The 17,633-nt window shown below is 41.7% G+C and overlaps 1 protein-coding gene across 1 annotated transcript; it reads right to left on the bottom strand.

Moving 5' to 3' along the window:
- Positions 1–1,844: 1,844 nt before the first annotated feature.
- On the bottom strand, positions 1,845–16,290 carry LOC121504669 (retinal guanylyl cyclase 2-like). Its single transcript, XM_041779669.1, has 23 exons — positions 16,050–16,290; positions 15,545–15,775; positions 13,873–14,028; positions 13,591–13,733; positions 11,857–12,012; positions 11,578–11,727; positions 10,946–11,165; positions 10,762–10,837; positions 10,574–10,658; positions 9,915–10,031; positions 9,576–9,659; positions 8,293–8,469; positions 7,626–7,779; positions 6,658–6,801; positions 6,356–6,504; positions 6,034–6,197; positions 4,618–4,741; positions 4,467–4,535; positions 4,141–4,315; positions 3,886–3,984; positions 3,348–3,433; positions 2,378–2,463; positions 1,845–2,264 (listed from the first exon to the last, which is right to left on the bottom strand). The coding sequence occupies exons 1-23, from the start codon at positions 16,288–16,290 to the stop codon at positions 2,177–2,179; spliced, it is 3,174 nt and encodes a 1,057-aa protein (XP_041635603.1). The 3' UTR covers positions 1,845–2,176.
- Between the last annotated feature and the right edge of the window lie 1,343 nt (positions 16,291–17,633).

The following is a 17,633-nucleotide window of genomic DNA, read 5'->3' on the forward strand; positions in this document are numbered from 1 at the left end:
GGAAAGTGAAACTTAAATTGAAAAGTGAAACTTAACTGAGGGTATAAAAGGAGACGCACAAGAGAGAGCTCTCATTCTTGCTCAGACATTTGACGGAGTAAGCTGCTCATACACTGCCTGAAAGCCATTTGTGATACAGTGCCCCTGCCTGAAGAAGAACTTTTCAGGTCGAAACGTCGCTTGGGCACTTATTTTCTTTTATCTAGGGAGTTTTTTAGTTTAATTAAAAATCAAAACTTTTTTATTTAGTTTATTTTACAATAAAAATATTTCATTTTTGTTTATTTAAAAAACAATTCATTTTAATTTCATTTATTTTATATTAAGAACAAAAAAACACATAAAAAACACAAAAAAATAAATACACTTACAATATAATGAGCAACGCTCAATATGAGTGGACTCAGGTCCGCCACAGGAGACAGCAGCGTCGTCCCCATGTGGAGTATGGGGCTCCATACTCCCAGTCAAGGGAGAGGAGGGTTGTGTGGCACAGGGGGATGGACAGTGCACCGGCTGCTCCACCTCCTTGGAGGCAGTTCCCCTTCCCCTCACCTAACCCTAACCCCTAACCCTAACCATTGTTCTTATCTGTTTTAGCGTGCAAATAACTAAACTAAACTAAACTAACACATCCTTCATTCTATTCATTCTATAATTATGTGGATATATGGAATAATAAAGATGTGGATATATGGAATAATAAAAGTTTGGATAAATGAAATAATAAAGATGTAGATATATGGAATAATAAAAGTGTGGATAAATGGAATAATAAAGATGTGGATAGACCCTAACCCTTTGAATGACTGTGTGTGTCTGAATTTTGGATGCTGACAGATTTTCTTCTCTGATTTTTGCATTCTTTACTTTAAATGCTAAAAGTAGTAATAACTGTGTGCAAATTACGACACAGCCACAGTCACTTTTGCAAGACTCAAACTTTATTCGTGCAGCTTCAATTCTTCACCAAAGTTCTTTGAAGACACTTTCCAAAAAGGTCTAGACTATCCTCTCTTTTCTATTATTGATCAAGACAAAATTGATCATCATCAGCTCAATACTAAACATTTAGTAAAGTCATGCTAAATTTTCATGTCCTCTGTCTGTGCAGTGATCTGATCCAGAGAAATACGATGATCAATCTCAGCAGGTCCACTGCACATGCTCAGTCCGTCTCTGGCACGTGGCATAGGCACCACTCTTCTCAGGATATGTGTCAGGTCTAATTTCACCAGAGCCCACAGAGACTGTGATCTCTTATCTCCAGCTGCTCAGAGCTGTGCTCCAGAAACACATCCAATACGTACAGGAGCTGCTGTTGGTTTGAGAAGACAGCTGGGATGCAGCGCAGGGAGAGGAGGTGTAGAGAGAGAGGAGAGAGGTGTAGACAGAGAGAGAGGAGGTGTAGAGAGAGAGAGGAGGTGTAGAGAGAGAGAGGAGGGAGGTGTAGAGAGAGTGGAGAGAGGTGTAGAGATAGAGGAGGTGTAGAGATAGAAGAGGTGTAGAGAGAGAGGAGAGAGGTGTAGACAGAGAGAGAGGAGGTGTAGAGAGAGAGGAGGGAGGTGTAGAGAGAGAGAGGAGGGAGGTGTAGAGAGAGAGAGAGGAGGTATAGAGAGAGAGAGAGGAGAGGAGGTGTAGAGAGAGTGGAGGGAGGTGTAGAGAGAGAGGAGGTGTCCATAAATTTATGGCCATGTTCATTAATCCTTATCAAACTCCATTTTGGGATATGGCTTTAACATCAGTAATCAGTATGTAAAGTTTTATCAATCACCATCATTGATATAAAATTGAACACTTTAACATTAGCGTTAGCAGCTAAGAATTATAGCAGTGGAAAAGGAGAAAAGCAAAGATATACTTGGTACTACTACATTAAAAAGATATATCCCATCATGCAATGGGCCAGCACAGAGGAAATGAAATGTTGATCAGGTGGGTCACCTGTATCAATAATCTGATGTGGAGGATAATCCTGATGATTCTAGACCACATTAGGCACAGAAATCCACTAAACATCTACAAAGAGGGAGGGATGTGTCTGACCAATCACAGTCCAGCATCCTTCAGCTATAAACAGGAAGTGGTAATCTTTGAATGGTTCAGAAGTCTGTTTGGGTTTTGGCCGGTTAAAGCACAGTCCTGGAGGTAGAGAGTGTTTGAGTGAGTGTTGGCATCATTTCTTGATCTTCTTCTGTCGATCAAGGAACTTCTGTCTGCGTTCTTTGGGAATCTCATCCAAGCTGATCCCGTGGTTACTGGCCCTGTTAGAGAGAGAGGGAGGGGTTTTTCTTGTTATACCTGATGACAGCTGGAGATAGAGGATTTTAAAATTATCTTTCCAGTGTTTCTAAAAAATAAAAAATAAATATTTTACCCTCCGGTCAAGTCTGGAGGAACAGGAAGTGGTTTATTGAATCCATCTCGACCCACCAACCAGTAGGTGTCCATGGTTCCCTTTACCTTTACAAAGAAACATTAATGCCATTATAGACCCATACCACTCTACAAACCTACAGCTTTATAGAGCCATACCATTCTGAAACCTACAGCTTTATAGAGCCACAACATTCTATAAACCTACAGCTTTATAGAGCCACAACATTCTACAAACCTACAGCTTTATAGAGCCACAACATTCTACAAACCTACAGCTTAAAAGAGCCACAACATTCTATAAAGCTACAGCTTTATGGAGCCATACCATTCTGAAAACTACAGCTTTATAGAGCCACAACATTCTACAACCCTACAGCTTTATGGAGCCACAACATTCTACAAACCTACAGCTTTATAGAGCCACAACATTCTACAAACCTACAGCTTTATAGAGCCATGAAGTTCTATGACCCTTTATCTTGTCAAAACATTCTGTAACCCTACCTTTAAGCCTTAAGAGTAGCAAAACATGCTTTAGCCCTACCTTAACACCTTTAAAGTGACATAACAATGCATCATTCTTCTCTTTTAACTGTTACAGTGCCGTAACACTCAATTACTCTACTTTTGGACCTATAGTGCCAGAATATTTAATAACCCTACCACTACATCTTTATAGTACTATAACATTATATAATCCCGTGTTTACACCTTTTAAGTCTCAATGCATTTCCTATCCCTATCTTAACCCTAACCCTGACATAACATAATTTGTAATGCAAGCTTTACACCTTTGTAGTGCCATTACATTCCATAATCCTACCTGCACAAGGATTTACTGCTACACCATTCTTTAAGCCTTAACTTTACACATTTTTAGTACCATAACATGTATTATTCTATCGTTACACCTTTATGTGCCATAGCATAATACAACCCTTAAAAGATGATGAGACAGGCGGGAGTACCTGAGCCTTCCTGGTGTCGATGTGATATCCCAGTTTGAGACTGGTCAGGACCTTCACTGTGTTCAGACTGATGTGGATCCTGTAGGCTGGACAATACAAAAAATATTCTGATGTTCCTGGTTGTTCAACTTCACTCTGCACTCACATGATCTTACTGACATGCTAACATCACATGGGGACAGGAAGTGAAGACCAATAGTAAGGGATAAATGGTAATGGGTTAGGTTAGGAAGTAAAGTTAGTCCGTTAGAGCTCTAGGTGGACGTAAAGTTAGTTCATCAGAGCTAGAGTTCGAGGAGTTAAACCAGTTTACTTTTGCCTTCAATGCCTTTCGTGGAAATGCTGACATTAGAGACTGTAGTGAAGAATTGTTTCTGAGGGGTCCTGTTCTATGAGCTGGGTTAAGGTTAGGGTTGATCTGAATGGCAGGAAAGACAGTCCCAGTCCAACAGAAAATCACTTCCTGCCACCCGAGTATAGTTCTTGCTTTGCTGTGACAACATCTTAAATGATGACAATTTTACTCATTCCTACTCACGCAGCCCGGTAGCTTCCATGTGAGATGCTGTCGTCACCGTATCCCCAAACAGACAATACCTGGGCATCGTTAAGCCAACGACCCCTGCAACCACTGGACCTGCAGGTGATTTAAAAACCGAGGAACAGGAGCAGAGGATAGGTTAGGTTTCTTTGACATTTGTAACAGTGATTTAGAGGGAATCAGTAATCCTCCACAGACAAACATCTTTGTGACATTAACCAAATGTTTTGTTTTCAGATAGAGGTGTTATACCGCTGTGAAGGCCGATGCGTATTTTGACTTTTATCTCGGGCATGTGTCTGATCTTGAACGCAGCGATGGAGTGGAGGATGTCCAGAGACATGTTGGCAACTTCGGCTGCATGTCGATTCCCATTTCTGTTTGGGACCCCTGAAGCCACCATGTAGGCATCGCCGATAGTTTCCACCTGAAAAGGGAACCAGAATCCTGAACTACCATCTGGGACCATCAGAGGTGCAGAGTGAGAGTGAATTAACCTCTAAATAATCAATTAAATTCTCTGCTTAATCAGAGAAAAAGACCACGTTTACTGGAGTATCATGACGAGCATGTCTCACCTTGTAGACGTCGTGAAGAGCAATGATGGCATCGAACATCGTGTACAGGTCATTGAGCAGGTCAACCACCTAAACACCCACAAACACAGCTTTAGAGGAATGGAGCTTCACCATTGGTTAATTTCAGGTTATACTGATCAGCAGGTTTTACCTCAATAGGTTCACTGAGCGCTGAAATAGTTGTAAATCCAACAATGTCACTGAAGTAGAGAGTGCTGTCTGAATAATGCTCAGGCTGGACCGGCTTCCCCTTCTTCAGAGCCTGAGCCACAGACCTGAACCAGAAAGAGACTGAGTTCATAATTTCATTTTTTTTTTTTTTTTTTTTATCATCAATCTACTCTATAGATTTATTCATCTGTAATATGCTGGGGGACTCTACTACCCCTGCGTTAATAAAACTGAAATGCATACCTACTAAAGTAATACAGCATTTTACAATACATCATTATTTACTGGAGATTAAATAGTAGTGTGTGGATGTGTATGAATACCTTACACTGAGGGACAGTCTACACACCAACCATCAGTGTGTTAGTGCTGTTCAAACACATAGTACATGTAGTTGCACATAGTGCTCCAATCTTTCTAAATTCCAGTTGTTTACTGTCTTTGACAGTTACATTGGTTAATCTTGATTTTTTTTATTTAAATTTGATGACAACATTCAGATATATCTCAAGGTCTCATAAATTATCTTGTAAGCAAATCAAAGTTTTACAACCTTTTAACTAAACAAGCTAAAATCTTCTGTGCCCCATTAATCAGCCAGGTATTGAATGAATATGTAGATTTGACCAGTGCCTCTGTGTTTCTGACCGGTGCAGACAGATCCTCAAAGACACAATGACAACAACATCAACTAAACCACTTTCCAGTTCCACAAGACCTTTCAGTTGTTTTTGCTCCTAAAAGTCTCCAGCTGTCCATTTTTTAACCTTTGTGTCATGTGTTTAACCTTATTTCTGTATTTTTATATGTTATGATATTTATATTTATAAGGTTTTGGTGGCTTTAGGGTAGGGTTAGGGTTAGAGTTTTACATTGCTGCTGTTCAGTCGACATGTTGCTTTCACAGTGTTTTCCAGTGATTATTTAAAAAAGCCTTAAATTATGACAGGTCTTCTATGTGTGCTTAAACAGGTTTCTCCTTCCCTTTTTAAATGTTTTATATTATTAATATTATTATTATCATCTCTAACACTAAGGGCTCCTAAGCCCATGCCATTTCTTTGCTTATCTAAGGGGCTGGGCTGTCGCACCCACACACAGGTAAAAGTGGACTATTGGGCCTATAATTTTAAACATGCATTCAAATCATTAATAGTTAAAGAATTCAGGTGAACCCAGTGGATTTTACAATAGCACAATGTTGCGCTGGGGGCTGAGCAAGCAGCTCCAGTTTTCCTGATCATCCCAGATTTAGGAAAACCACTTAACAGGCAGAACAGAAGCCCCCGACTGGGATTTAAACAACAACCTGTCTCATTGAGAAGGCTTGGATCTGCACCTCCATGTCACGAAGTCAACAGCGAACACTTAAATTTTGAAGAGCAATGTGTCTTACTTTGGCAGCAGCTGTCCAACAAGCTTCTCAGTCTTGTTCCTCTCCACCTCCAGCTCATCAGTTCGCTCTCTGATCAGATCCTCCAGGTTTGAACTGTACTGCTCCAACATCCGCAGCATGGAGTCAATGATGTTCGCCCGCTTACCCCGGTTAATGCCCCGGAACTGAGAACAGGCAGAAGCAGATGGTTGGACTCCTGTCAATCAATCAATCAATAAGGTTGTTTGACCTAAAACTAAAACCCTCAACCCTTAAACTGAGCTGGAAGTAAAACCATAAAATCTGATTTTAGCCAGCTGGGGGCAGCACCTGCATCCCTCACCTGTTTAAAGACCTCGTCAAAGTTTGGTCGTTTACTCGGATCTTCATTCCAACAATCGTTCATCAGACTGAGACACTCAGCAGGGGCCTCATCCACCGAGACCAGGGGCCGGCACTGAGGAGGGGGGTTCTTCAGGCGGTCCACGATCTCTGCAGGGCAGACGGAAAATTGGACAGGAAGTCAGAAAGACAGGAGGTCGGCTAGACAGAAGGTCAGACAGGAAGGGAGTCAGGAAGATGGACTGACAGGAAGTAAGATAGACAGACAGGAAGTCTGACACGAAGATTGGTATGCTGTCTCACCATGGGCGGGCATGTCCATCATGGAGTAGGGCAGCGTGCGTGAGATAACCTCCTGTATGATGATGGAGAAACTAAAAACATCTCCAGCAAATGTTCCTCCTCGAATCGGATTCCTCAAGAGCTCTGGGGCTGTCCACAGCAACTCTGAGGGACAAACAGGAAGAAGCCAGACAGGAAGTGACAGAATGGAAGGAGACAGACAGGAAGTGACAGACAGGAAGGAGACAGTGGAAGACAGAAAGCAGGAGACAAAGAGGGAGGTTGGATTACAGATTTCTTTCTCTAGGCAAATGGGTTGGCAGACATCCATCCATCCATCCATCCATCAACCATCCATCCATCCAAGCATCCATCCATCCATCCAAGCATCCATCCATCCATCCAAGCATCCATCCATCCATGCATCCATCCATCCACGCATTCATCATCTTGCTCCCCAGCTAGGAAGTCCTCAGGCAGAAACCCCTTCCACCACCCTGTCCAGAAACCCCCAGAAGGCTGAGTGCTCAAACTGCTGTCTGGTGCCTACATACGATGTGCTAAGAGTCCAAGCCTTCCTGCCTGAGACCTGAAGCCACGAAGAAAAAAACCCTCTTGTCCCCCAGGAAAACTCCAACAATCAGCTGAGAAGCTTGTAAGTATCCCTACCAGCCAGTGTCTCACACCTTTACAACTCCAGAAAAGTAGAGCCCAGCCCCACTCCAGGAGTATGGCCCCACAGTTGGTTATGTGTATGAACATGAGTCCAGCTATCTAGCTTTTAATGCTCCAATGCCCAAAACCAGTCCTGATGCTTCCTCTGCCAAAGAGGAGATGTTCCACATCCCAAAAGTCAGACATTCCTCCTGCTGCAGTCCAGAACCCATGCCAAACCCCACAGGTGGTGAAGGGCCCACTGGTGAGGTTCAGACCGATCCACAGTCAGGCTAGGAAAATAAAGCTCCAGTGTTAGGATTATGCAGTTTTACCTTGAGGGTCTTCATGAATGCTCAGACTCAGGGAGTGAAGGATCATAGGAAGTCCGTAGTCTGTGATTTTCAAAACAAAGCGTCCGTCTACTAAACAGTTAGTGGACTTCAGTCTCCCATGACTGAGACCGCGAAGGTGGAGGTACTTCATCCCCTGAAACACGGAGAGAGGTTTGTGATTAAAATCAACACATTTTAATTTTGAAACAACAAATATCTGTTTAATTAAAATTCAGCTTAAAGTTTGAATGGAAGCATGAAAACATATTTTATCTCCTTGTCTGTGGGACTAAAACTATGCAATCTAAGACTTTTACTTTGAAGTCAAACAGGAGTCTTTGATTAAGAGCTCAAACGGGGGAAAATATCCAGTCCAGTTCAGAGTTTATATCAGCAGAGCTACCAGCAGGGGGTTGGGTAGTTCAGATTTTAGAAATAAAAGTAGTAGTTCTATAATAGCATTGGTAGTAGGGTTATGAGTACCATCTAACCCTTACCCAGACCACTGGCTGTATACTGTGGATATTAAGTTGTAGTAGTAGTCCACTGGCTGAAGTAGTGCTAATTCATTATTTCTTATTACTACTATTATTACTATTATTATTGATATTTACTTGTAGTAGTAGTATTAGTGGCAGTGTTAGTCCACTGGCTGCAGTTTTAGTACCTTGATGAGGTCCATGAGCAGTGAACTTTTGAACATCCAGTCAAGCCTCATGTTTCCGTCTGCCAGCAGGTCGGCCAGACTTCCTCGAGGACAGTGTTCGACCACCAGAGCAAAGATCCCAGAGTCGAGGAACAGACCCAGGTACAGATTCAAGTTCTCATGTCTCATGTCCCTCAGCTGATAATGAAAGGAAAAACAGGTCGATATATTTTAATCAAACATATATAATAAAAGTAAAGATGAAAATGTTAGGCATTCATTTCTTAACATTCGGTCAAATTTTAAAATTCAGTTTGTTTCAGTGAAACAGAATATGGCCTAACAAATCACCTGCTTTTCCCATCTAATGCTAGATGTGTGCTGGATTTCTCCAGAGTAAATGTTATTGCGTTAAATGAATATGGATCGCAGATATGCGTATTTACACAAAAGTTAAAGATATTTACTGTGACTAAGATAAGATATTCTTTTATTAGTCCCACAGGGGGGAATTCCAATATCTCCAGTATCTACTATAACTACTGTTGGATGTATTTTCTTTAATGTTGGACATATTTGCTGCTAAGGCATATATATTTAATGTAATTTTAGATATATTTGCTGTAATGTTAGATGTATATAATGTAATTTTAGATATATTTGCTGTAATGTTAGATATATATAATGTAATTTTAGATATATTTGCTGTAATGTTAGATGTATATAACGTAATTTTAGATATATTTGCTGTAATGTTAGATGTATATAACGTAATTTTAGATATATTTGCTGTAATGTTAGATGTATATAATGTAATTTTAGATATATTTGCTGTAATGTTAGATGTATATAATGTAATTTTAGATATATTTGCTGTAATGTTAGATGTATATAATGTAATTTTAGATATATTTGCTGTAATGTTAGATGTATATAATGTAATTTTAGATATATTTGCTGTAATGTTAGATATATTTGCTGTAATGTTAGATATATATTTCATGTAACTTTAAATATATTTGCCATAAGGGTAGATATATTTCATGTAATTTCAGATATATTTACTGTAATTTTAGATATATTTCATGTAATGTTAGATATATTTTCTCTGGTCATCTGACTACTCAGAGTGGTTTTTCCCACAGATGTAACCTCCCCATTCACTCCTCATTCATACACTAGTAGCAGAGTTTGATGGTTGGAGAACTGACCTTCAGTATTAAATAGTCCCAATCAAGTGCATCCAAACCCACTGATATTAAAGATAAAGTTGATCTGTTTTATTGAATTACTTAAGTTTGTACCTGGTGAAACAGGTTCTGAGTGTTTTGTTTCACAGATGTAATCGTTGTCTCAGCTGGAATCTTCTTAAGCCAAACCCAGTCACCCTGACAACAGAAACACCAATCACAGAGCAGAGTTAGCGAGGTTAAGGACGGGAAATAAAATGTTAACAGATGGAAGAGTTATCAGATAAAATGTTAACAGATGGTAGAGTTATCAGATAAAAATGTTAACAGATGGTAGAGTTATCAGATAAAAGTGTTAACAGATGGTAGAGTTAACAGATAAAAATGTTAACAGATGGTAGAGCAGCCATTGGGTAGGTAAAGGATGGGTAGACTTAGTGTGTTCCTTCGTACCTCTAGTATTCCGATGTTGGAGCTCTCAGGAGTTGTCAAGATGTAGCTCCGAGCGATTGATTTAAATGGAGTCTTTATCTCCAGAAGACTCCTCATGATGGACTCGTCATTGAGTTTCTAGAAAGCAGGGAATATATCAGCAACTTTCCTACTGTCAACAAACCAAGATGCCAAAAAACACAACAAGTAGATCAACACATTTTATAGTGTCAAAATAATATCAATATCAAAGTTCTTTGATCATCCTTGATAAACAATGAAAAAGAAAAAAAAAGGCCTCAACAACAATTCAATCTATAAATATATCAGTCTGCTAACAGTGTTGAGGCTCTGCTAACTGTGTTGAGGCTCTGCTAACAGTGTCGAGGCTCTGCTAACAGTGTTGAGGCTCTGCTAACAGTGTTGAGGACCTGCTAACAGTGTTGAGGACCTGCTAACAGTGTCGAGGCTCTGCTAACTGTGTCGAGGCTCTGCTAACTGTGTCGAGGCTCTGCTAACAGTGTTGAGGCTCTGCTAACTGTGTCGAGGCTCTGCTAACTGTGTCGAGGCTCTGCTAACAGTGTTGAGGCTCTGCTAACAGTGTTGAGGCTCAGCGAAGGTTTTCCCACTGCTAGCATAGTTCTAATTTAGACGTTTCTATCTGAAGACTTGTCTCTGACCTTCCTGCTGACTTGTGTGTCGATGAAGACAATGTCATCCAGCGTTAGGATCAGTTTGGTCATGTTCGCTGTCCTCTTGTACTTCCTGTAAACACAAACACACTCCATTGGAACAGCAGAAGTATTTCTCATAAGATTTGTATTTTTGGTCAAACATCTGCTAGATTTATATGTGGGGTTGTACTTACTTGATCCAGAATAGGAAGGCAGCAATCAGAGCGACGAGCAGTAGGAAGATAAAAAACATGGTCGCTGAGTCCAAACCTGTAGAAAAATAAATATCACCTAAAACAAGGCCTGAACTTTCCCAGCAATTCCCCAACACCCCATCACTTAAAGAATCCCACTCCTCCTGTAGGTCAGTGAACGCACCACCACTGCAGGCTTCATCCGGGTCAAACCAACAGAAGCTGGCGGAGGGGGGTTTTCCTCCTGGGAAGGTAAAGGAGCGACTCAGCCGTCTCAGACCCCCAACCACCCCGTCTGTGTGTGTCGGAGCCAGAGAGTGAGTCGGCACTAGATGGTCTCCATCGCTGTCCAACACCACATACCTGGCCTGGAGACCACGCCCCTCCTTTCCCCCATACAACATCTGGAAAAAAGAGCGAGCTGTCAGCAGTGTAAAAGCACAAGAGCAGGAAGATGAGCAGATGAAAAATAATGAGATCAAAGGAAATCAACGAACAAACAAAGTTTTGTTTTTTACATTTATTTAACCAGATAAAGATACACTGAGCTCAGGAGCTGTGGTCTGTCCCACAGGTCACCTATTGAAGAGCTCACCTGTCGGTTACCTGTCCAACAGGTGAGAGACTAGTGACGCAGATAAGACTACTGACATGAACGGAAATAAGAACTACAAAATAAAACAGGAAATGCTCAGAATTAACTACTGAATTTTAATAATTTTAGTTTTATTTTTTGTGTATGTTGTATTTTTACCATTTAAAAGCTAAATGTTGAATTTCTCTGCGGACACAGGTGACAGTAATGTCACAGGTTACCTGGTTGAAACCCTGAAATTCGAAGCCCCCGTCTGAGTGGACGAGCTGATTGCCTGTCACCCAGTGTCCACCTCCTGCTTGACGACGCTCCTCCACCGCTTTGGCGACAAAGTAGACCATGTTAAAGATGGTCCCAAAAAACGGAGACACCTGCAGACAAAGTTCAGGACAAAATGACCTCAACACCAGCTTTGATACGATTGATTAGATAATCAAAGATTGATCATGAGTATTACTGGCTGTTATGCATTCAAAGTTGTGTACTTCTTTGTGCATTACCTCAGTGGCGCTGACGGCCGAGCGGATCTCTCGACTAAGCTGAGCTTCACGGAAGGCTTCATAGAAATTTAAGTCTGATGCCATGGTTACAGTCAGGACAGCGCTGTAGGCATGGCGAAGCTTTGTGCTGTTGGTCAGCTGAGGAAATACCATCTCCTGATTAAAGGGAAGAGTGAATGTCAGCTTTAATTTGAAAGGGAACTTCCTCTTTATGTTATTCAGGAAAACACAAAATAAATAGCCAGGATGTGTGTAAAATGATAGACTTGGACTTCTCATCATTTCTGGAAACATCCAATTTGAATTTGTTGCCTGTGACATGTTTCATAAAACTTGGGACAAGTTCGTGTTTGTGGCTCTGCAGCATCATCTCAGGTCTATCAGAGCAGTCTATCAGAGCAGTCTATCTGGAAGGTCTATAAGGTCCAGGCTGTCTAAAAGGGCTGTCTATCAGGAAGGTCTATCAGGGCAGTTTATCAAGGAGGTCTATCAGTGTGGTTTATCAAGACAGTTTATCAAGAAGGTCTATCAGGGCAGTTTATAAAGGAGGTCTATCAGAGCAGTGTGGTTTATCAAGACAGTTCATCAAGGAGGTCTATCAGGGCAGTTTATAAAGGAGGTCTATCAGGGCAGTTTATCAAGGAGGTCTATCAGAGCAGTGTGGTTTATCAAGACAGTTTATAAAGGAGGTCTATCAGGGCAGTTTATCAAGGAGGTCTATCAGGGCAGTTTATAAAGGAGGTCTATCAGGACAGTTTATAAAGGAGGTCTATCAGGGCAGTTTATCAAGGAGGTCTATCAGTGTGGTTTATCAGGGCAGTTTATCAAGGAGGTCTATCAGGGCAGTTTATAAAGGAGGTCTATCAGGGCAGTTTATAAAGGAGGTCTATCAGGACAGTTTATAAAGGAGGTCTATCAGGGCAGTTTATCAAGGAGGTCTATCAGTGTGGTTTATCAGGGCAGTTTATCAAGGAGGTCTATCATGGCAGTATATCAAGGAGGTCTATCAGGGCAGTGTGGTTTATCAAGACAGTTTATCAAGGAGGTCTATCAGGGCAGTTTATCAAGGAGGTCTATCAGGGCAGTTTATCAAGGAGGTCTATCAGTGTGGTTTATCAAAGAGGTCTATCAGTTCAGTTTATCAAGGAGGTCTATCAGGGCAGTTTATCAAGGAGGTCTATCAGGGCAGTTTATCAAGAAGGTCTATCAGGGCAGTTTATCAAGGAGGTCTATCAGGGCAGTTTATCAAGAAGGTCTATCAGGGCAGTTTATCAAGAAGGTCTATCAGAGCAGTTTATCAAGGAGGTCTATCAGAGCAGTTTATCAAGGAGGTCTATCAGTGTGGTTTATCAAGGAGGTCTATCAGGGCAGTTTATCAAGGAGGTCTATCAGGGCAGTTTATCAAGAAGGTCTATCAGGGCAGTTTATCAAGGAGGTCTATCAGGGCAGTTCTTCAAAGAAATTAAGGAGGTCCATAAGGGCGGTATAACAGAGTGGTCTATCAGGGCAGCTTATCAGGGCAATTTTTTTAGGGTGGTCTATCAGGGTGGTTTACAAGGTGGTAAATAATCAGGGTGGTCTGTTAGGGCAGTTTATTGTGTGTGTGGGGGGGGGGGGGGCGTATGACTGCAGTCTATCAGGGAAGTCTATCAGTCTATCTGGTATGAAATTGCATTGGTTATTAGCTAGGGTCACCTTGTACGGCATGGCATATAGGGTTATTGTTAAGGTCACCTGGTATGGCATGGCATACAACAGGGCATCGTATGGAATAAACACATAACCGTCAGCAACCATCCCCATGTCCAGGGCAGCCAATAGAAGCTCTCGCTGGTCCTCTCCACCAATCAGGACAGAGGACATGCACATGATAATCACTGAGAGAAAAACATGATGGAGGATAAATCTGTGTTAAGCCCAGAAATCAGGAGGTAAAAGTAGATAAAGATTTTATGGTGTAAGTTATCCTTTAAAAATTTTTATGTTCAGCCATTAGATTTTTCTGTGAACTCTGACCTTTGACCCTGTCTGCATCTCGTATTGCTCTGAGTGCCTCACGGGGCCCGCCATTTGTCTTTGTTTCCATGGTAACCACTGGACCAATCGGCAGTCCCAGAGCCCTTAGTGCAGAAGCTACTTCCTGTCCGGTGCCCTCCCACAGGTCTGATGGAGCTGACAGGAAGAGACAGGGATAAACCATTATCATTCATAAAATCATGATACACATTGGGAAGCTTCAGTGGGGCAGCTGGACAGGGTCACTGTAATTGGAAGGCTAACCCTTTTGCTAATGTGCAACAATGTTTTAGGACAAATGTGCAAGAACTCTAGGACTTTACACTAGGATTAAGACAAATGCACAATATCAGCAGTACTTCATGTTAGAGAGTTTTGTGAAAAAATCTGCAAAACACCATTTCTTTATATTAACATGCATTAGGACAATGGTACAATAACACTGATACTTTGTTAAATTACATTTATCATTAATATTTTTTTTTCTATTATTCCTTTTTTCTTATTTATTGCTTTTTTAACTCAAATGTACAATAATGCCAGTACGTCATATTAGAATGTATCAAAAAAAATGTGCAATAACATGAATACTTTAAAATTAATTACATTTATCAATATTTTTTCTGAACATTCTTTATTTCTTTATTGCTTGTCTATTATTTCAGAAATTGCAGTTAGGGTTTTTAAGGTAGTGAGGGTTCGTTAGTTAGGTAGTCAGAATCAGGTGGGTAGAAAGTCAGGATTAGGTGGGTAGATAGTCAGGATTAGGTGGGTAGATAGTCAGGATTAGGTGGGTAGGAAATCAGGATTAGGTGGGTAGGTAGTCAGGATTAGGTGGGTAGGTAGTCAGGATTAGGTGGGTAGGAAATCAGGATTAGGTGGGTAGGTAGTCAGGATTAGGTGGGTAGGTAGTCAGGATTAGGTGGGTAGGAAATCAGGATTAGGTGGGTAGATAGTCAGGATTAGGTGGGTAGGAAATCAGGATTAGGTGGGTAGGAAGTCAGGATTAGGTGGTTAGGTAGTCAGGATTAGGTGGGTAGGTAGTCAGGATTAGGTGGGTAGGAAATCAGGATTAGGTGGGTAGGTAGTCAGGATTAGGTGGGTAGGAAATCAGGATTAGGTGGGTAGATAGTCAGGATTAGGTGGGTAGGTAGTCAGGTAAGGTGGGTAGGAAGTCAGGATTAGGTGGGTAGGTAGTCAGATTAGGTGGGTAGGTAGTCAGGATTAGGTGGGTAGGTAGTCAGGATTAGGTGGGTAGGTAGTCAGATTAGGTGGGTAGGTAGTCAGGATTAGGTGGTTAGGTAGTCAGGATTAGGTGGGTGGGAAGTCAGGATTAGGTGGGTAGAAAGTCAGGATTAGGTGGGTAGGTAGTCAGGATTAGGTGGGTAGGTAGTCAGATTAGGTGGGTAGGTAGTCAGGATTAGGTGGGTAGGTAGTCAGGATAAGGTGGGTAGGTAGTCAGGTTAGGTGGGTAGGTAGTCGGAATTAGGTGGGTCAGTAGTCAGATTAGGTGGGTAGGTAGTCAGATTAGGTGGGTAGGTAGTCAGGATTAGGTGGGTAGTTATGGATAGTTAAGTGGTAAGGGTAAGATAGATAGTGTTAGTTAGGTAGTAAAGGTTGGTTAGGTGAGTTGATAGTTTGACCTGTGTTTTTGTGAGGTCACACCCCTTACCTGAGATGATGCCAACGTGAGCCCATCTAAAGAACCTCAGCACAGTGAAAAGGACTTTGCTTGGAGGCACAATGGGTGGAAGGTTTGGCCAATCAGCATCAAGACAGCCTGGGGAGGCAAGCCCCGCCTCCCAGTGTTCAGTAAATAAGGAAGCAGCATGGCAGAGGGCAGGGTTAAAGGGTCCGATGTAGGCGTGTCCATAGCCCTCCATATCCCCAAGTTCTGTGAGTGCTAAAAATAGAATAAAATAGAAAATAACATTAAAAACACGTAAAAACACAATAAAAAAAAGCTTTCGAAAGTTTGGAGTCCAGTACAACATGTCATCAACATTAAATGTGTTTACAAAAAAGACAAGGGCCCTTAAAAACATCAGGGTTAGGATTAGATAGGTCAGAGTTAAATAACCACAACCCTGACCCTTGCAAAGGTTTAGGCTTAGTTAAACCTAACATTTAATGTTTTATTTGTTTTGCCTGAGAAATGTTGTGATTGGCTGACCAACCTTTGGAGGCGGAGCAGTCTTCATCCAATAGTTTGACGTCGTACCAGTACCCTCGGCTCAGCCCGCTGTCACTCCGTAAACGGGACAATGCCAGGTTAGCCGCTGCTGTTGGCATTGCTCTGGAGAACATGGGGTCACATGTCCACGGTCCAATCAGAGCCAGTTTAAAAGTTGCAGTCCTGACCTCTATGATGCATAGCAACCACAGACCAACACCTAGCAACCACCTAGACGGCTGCATCCTGACCTGGAAACAAAAGAAATATAATAATTAAATTAAACAAAATCATTAAGTTTACTTCCAAAAGAAAAAACATGACATGTCCTCATACCACTAGGGGGCGCTAAGACGGTGTTTTTATGACACGATATATTCAGGGGGTCATCATTTACATCGTGGTAGTCCTATAGGGGGGTTATCCTTTAGACCCTGGCAGTCCTATAGGGGGTCATCATTTAGACCCTGGTAGTCCTATAGGGGGTCATCATTTAGACCCCGGTAGTCCTATAGGGGGTCATCATTCAGACCCTGGTAATCCTATAGGGGGTCATCGTTTTGTTTCTGTGTTCAAAGTAAAATAATGTTAGCCTCCAAAATAAATCTAGGATGATTGGAAAGCTGGGTTAAACCTTTTTTATTTTTTTAACAGCAGTTGGTAAATCCTTTTTTAAAATGGCATTTTCATGGGGGAATATTAATTTGGTTATCATTTGTATATTTTTGAAAACCTCTAAAAGTTTGGGTCATATCTGCGACCCAGAAGGTTTTCAAACTTTCTGACAGAACTGTTAAAGTCTTTGGTTTCTGGGCAGGCCTAGAACCTCAGAATAAAATACTACAACAAACAACTGTGTAGTGTTTGTATGATCAGCTTTATCACAGAGGTTTCCATCTACACAAATGACACAATGAACTTTTTCTCTCTCTCAGACTCTGACCCAGCTGACTGGCCTGACCTTTGACCTCTAATCCTCCCGTTAACACTGACTGACCGTTTTAGCTAACACCAAACAGAGCTAAGGTAGATAAAAATAGCATCAATGCTAACGCTCTTAAGACAAGCTAAGAGACAGGATACAATTACGAAAACCCCCAAACCCATTTCATAACCCATACCAGACCATCTCAGAGACCTGACCCTTTACCATGACCCCGATCATTCATAACCCCTACCAGAACATCTCAGAGACCTGACCCTTTACCATGACCAGGGTCATTTATAACCCCTACCAGACCATCTCAGAGACCTGACCCTTTACCATGACCAGGGTCATTTATAACCCCTACCAGACCATCTCAGAGACCTGACCCTTTACCATGACCCCGATCATTCATAACCCCTACCAGACCATCTCAGAGACCTGACCCTTAACATGACCCCGATCATTCATAACCCCTACCAGACCATCTCAGAGACCTGACCCTTTACCATGACCCCGATCATTCATAACCCCTACCAGACCATCTCAGAGACCTGACCCAGTAATATGACTTGGACTGGTCCCTCACAAAAGCCCTACCTGCAGACATCCTCATCCCAGTCCTCTTTGTCTCTGTAATGGTTCTGGTTTTTGTTCTGGCTC

The sequence above is a fragment of the Cheilinus undulatus genome, linkage group 22 (assembly GCF_018320785.1).
Source record: "Cheilinus undulatus linkage group 22, ASM1832078v1, whole genome shotgun sequence".
NCBI classification, from domain to species: Eukaryota; Metazoa; Chordata; class Actinopteri; order Labriformes; family Labridae; genus Cheilinus; species Cheilinus undulatus.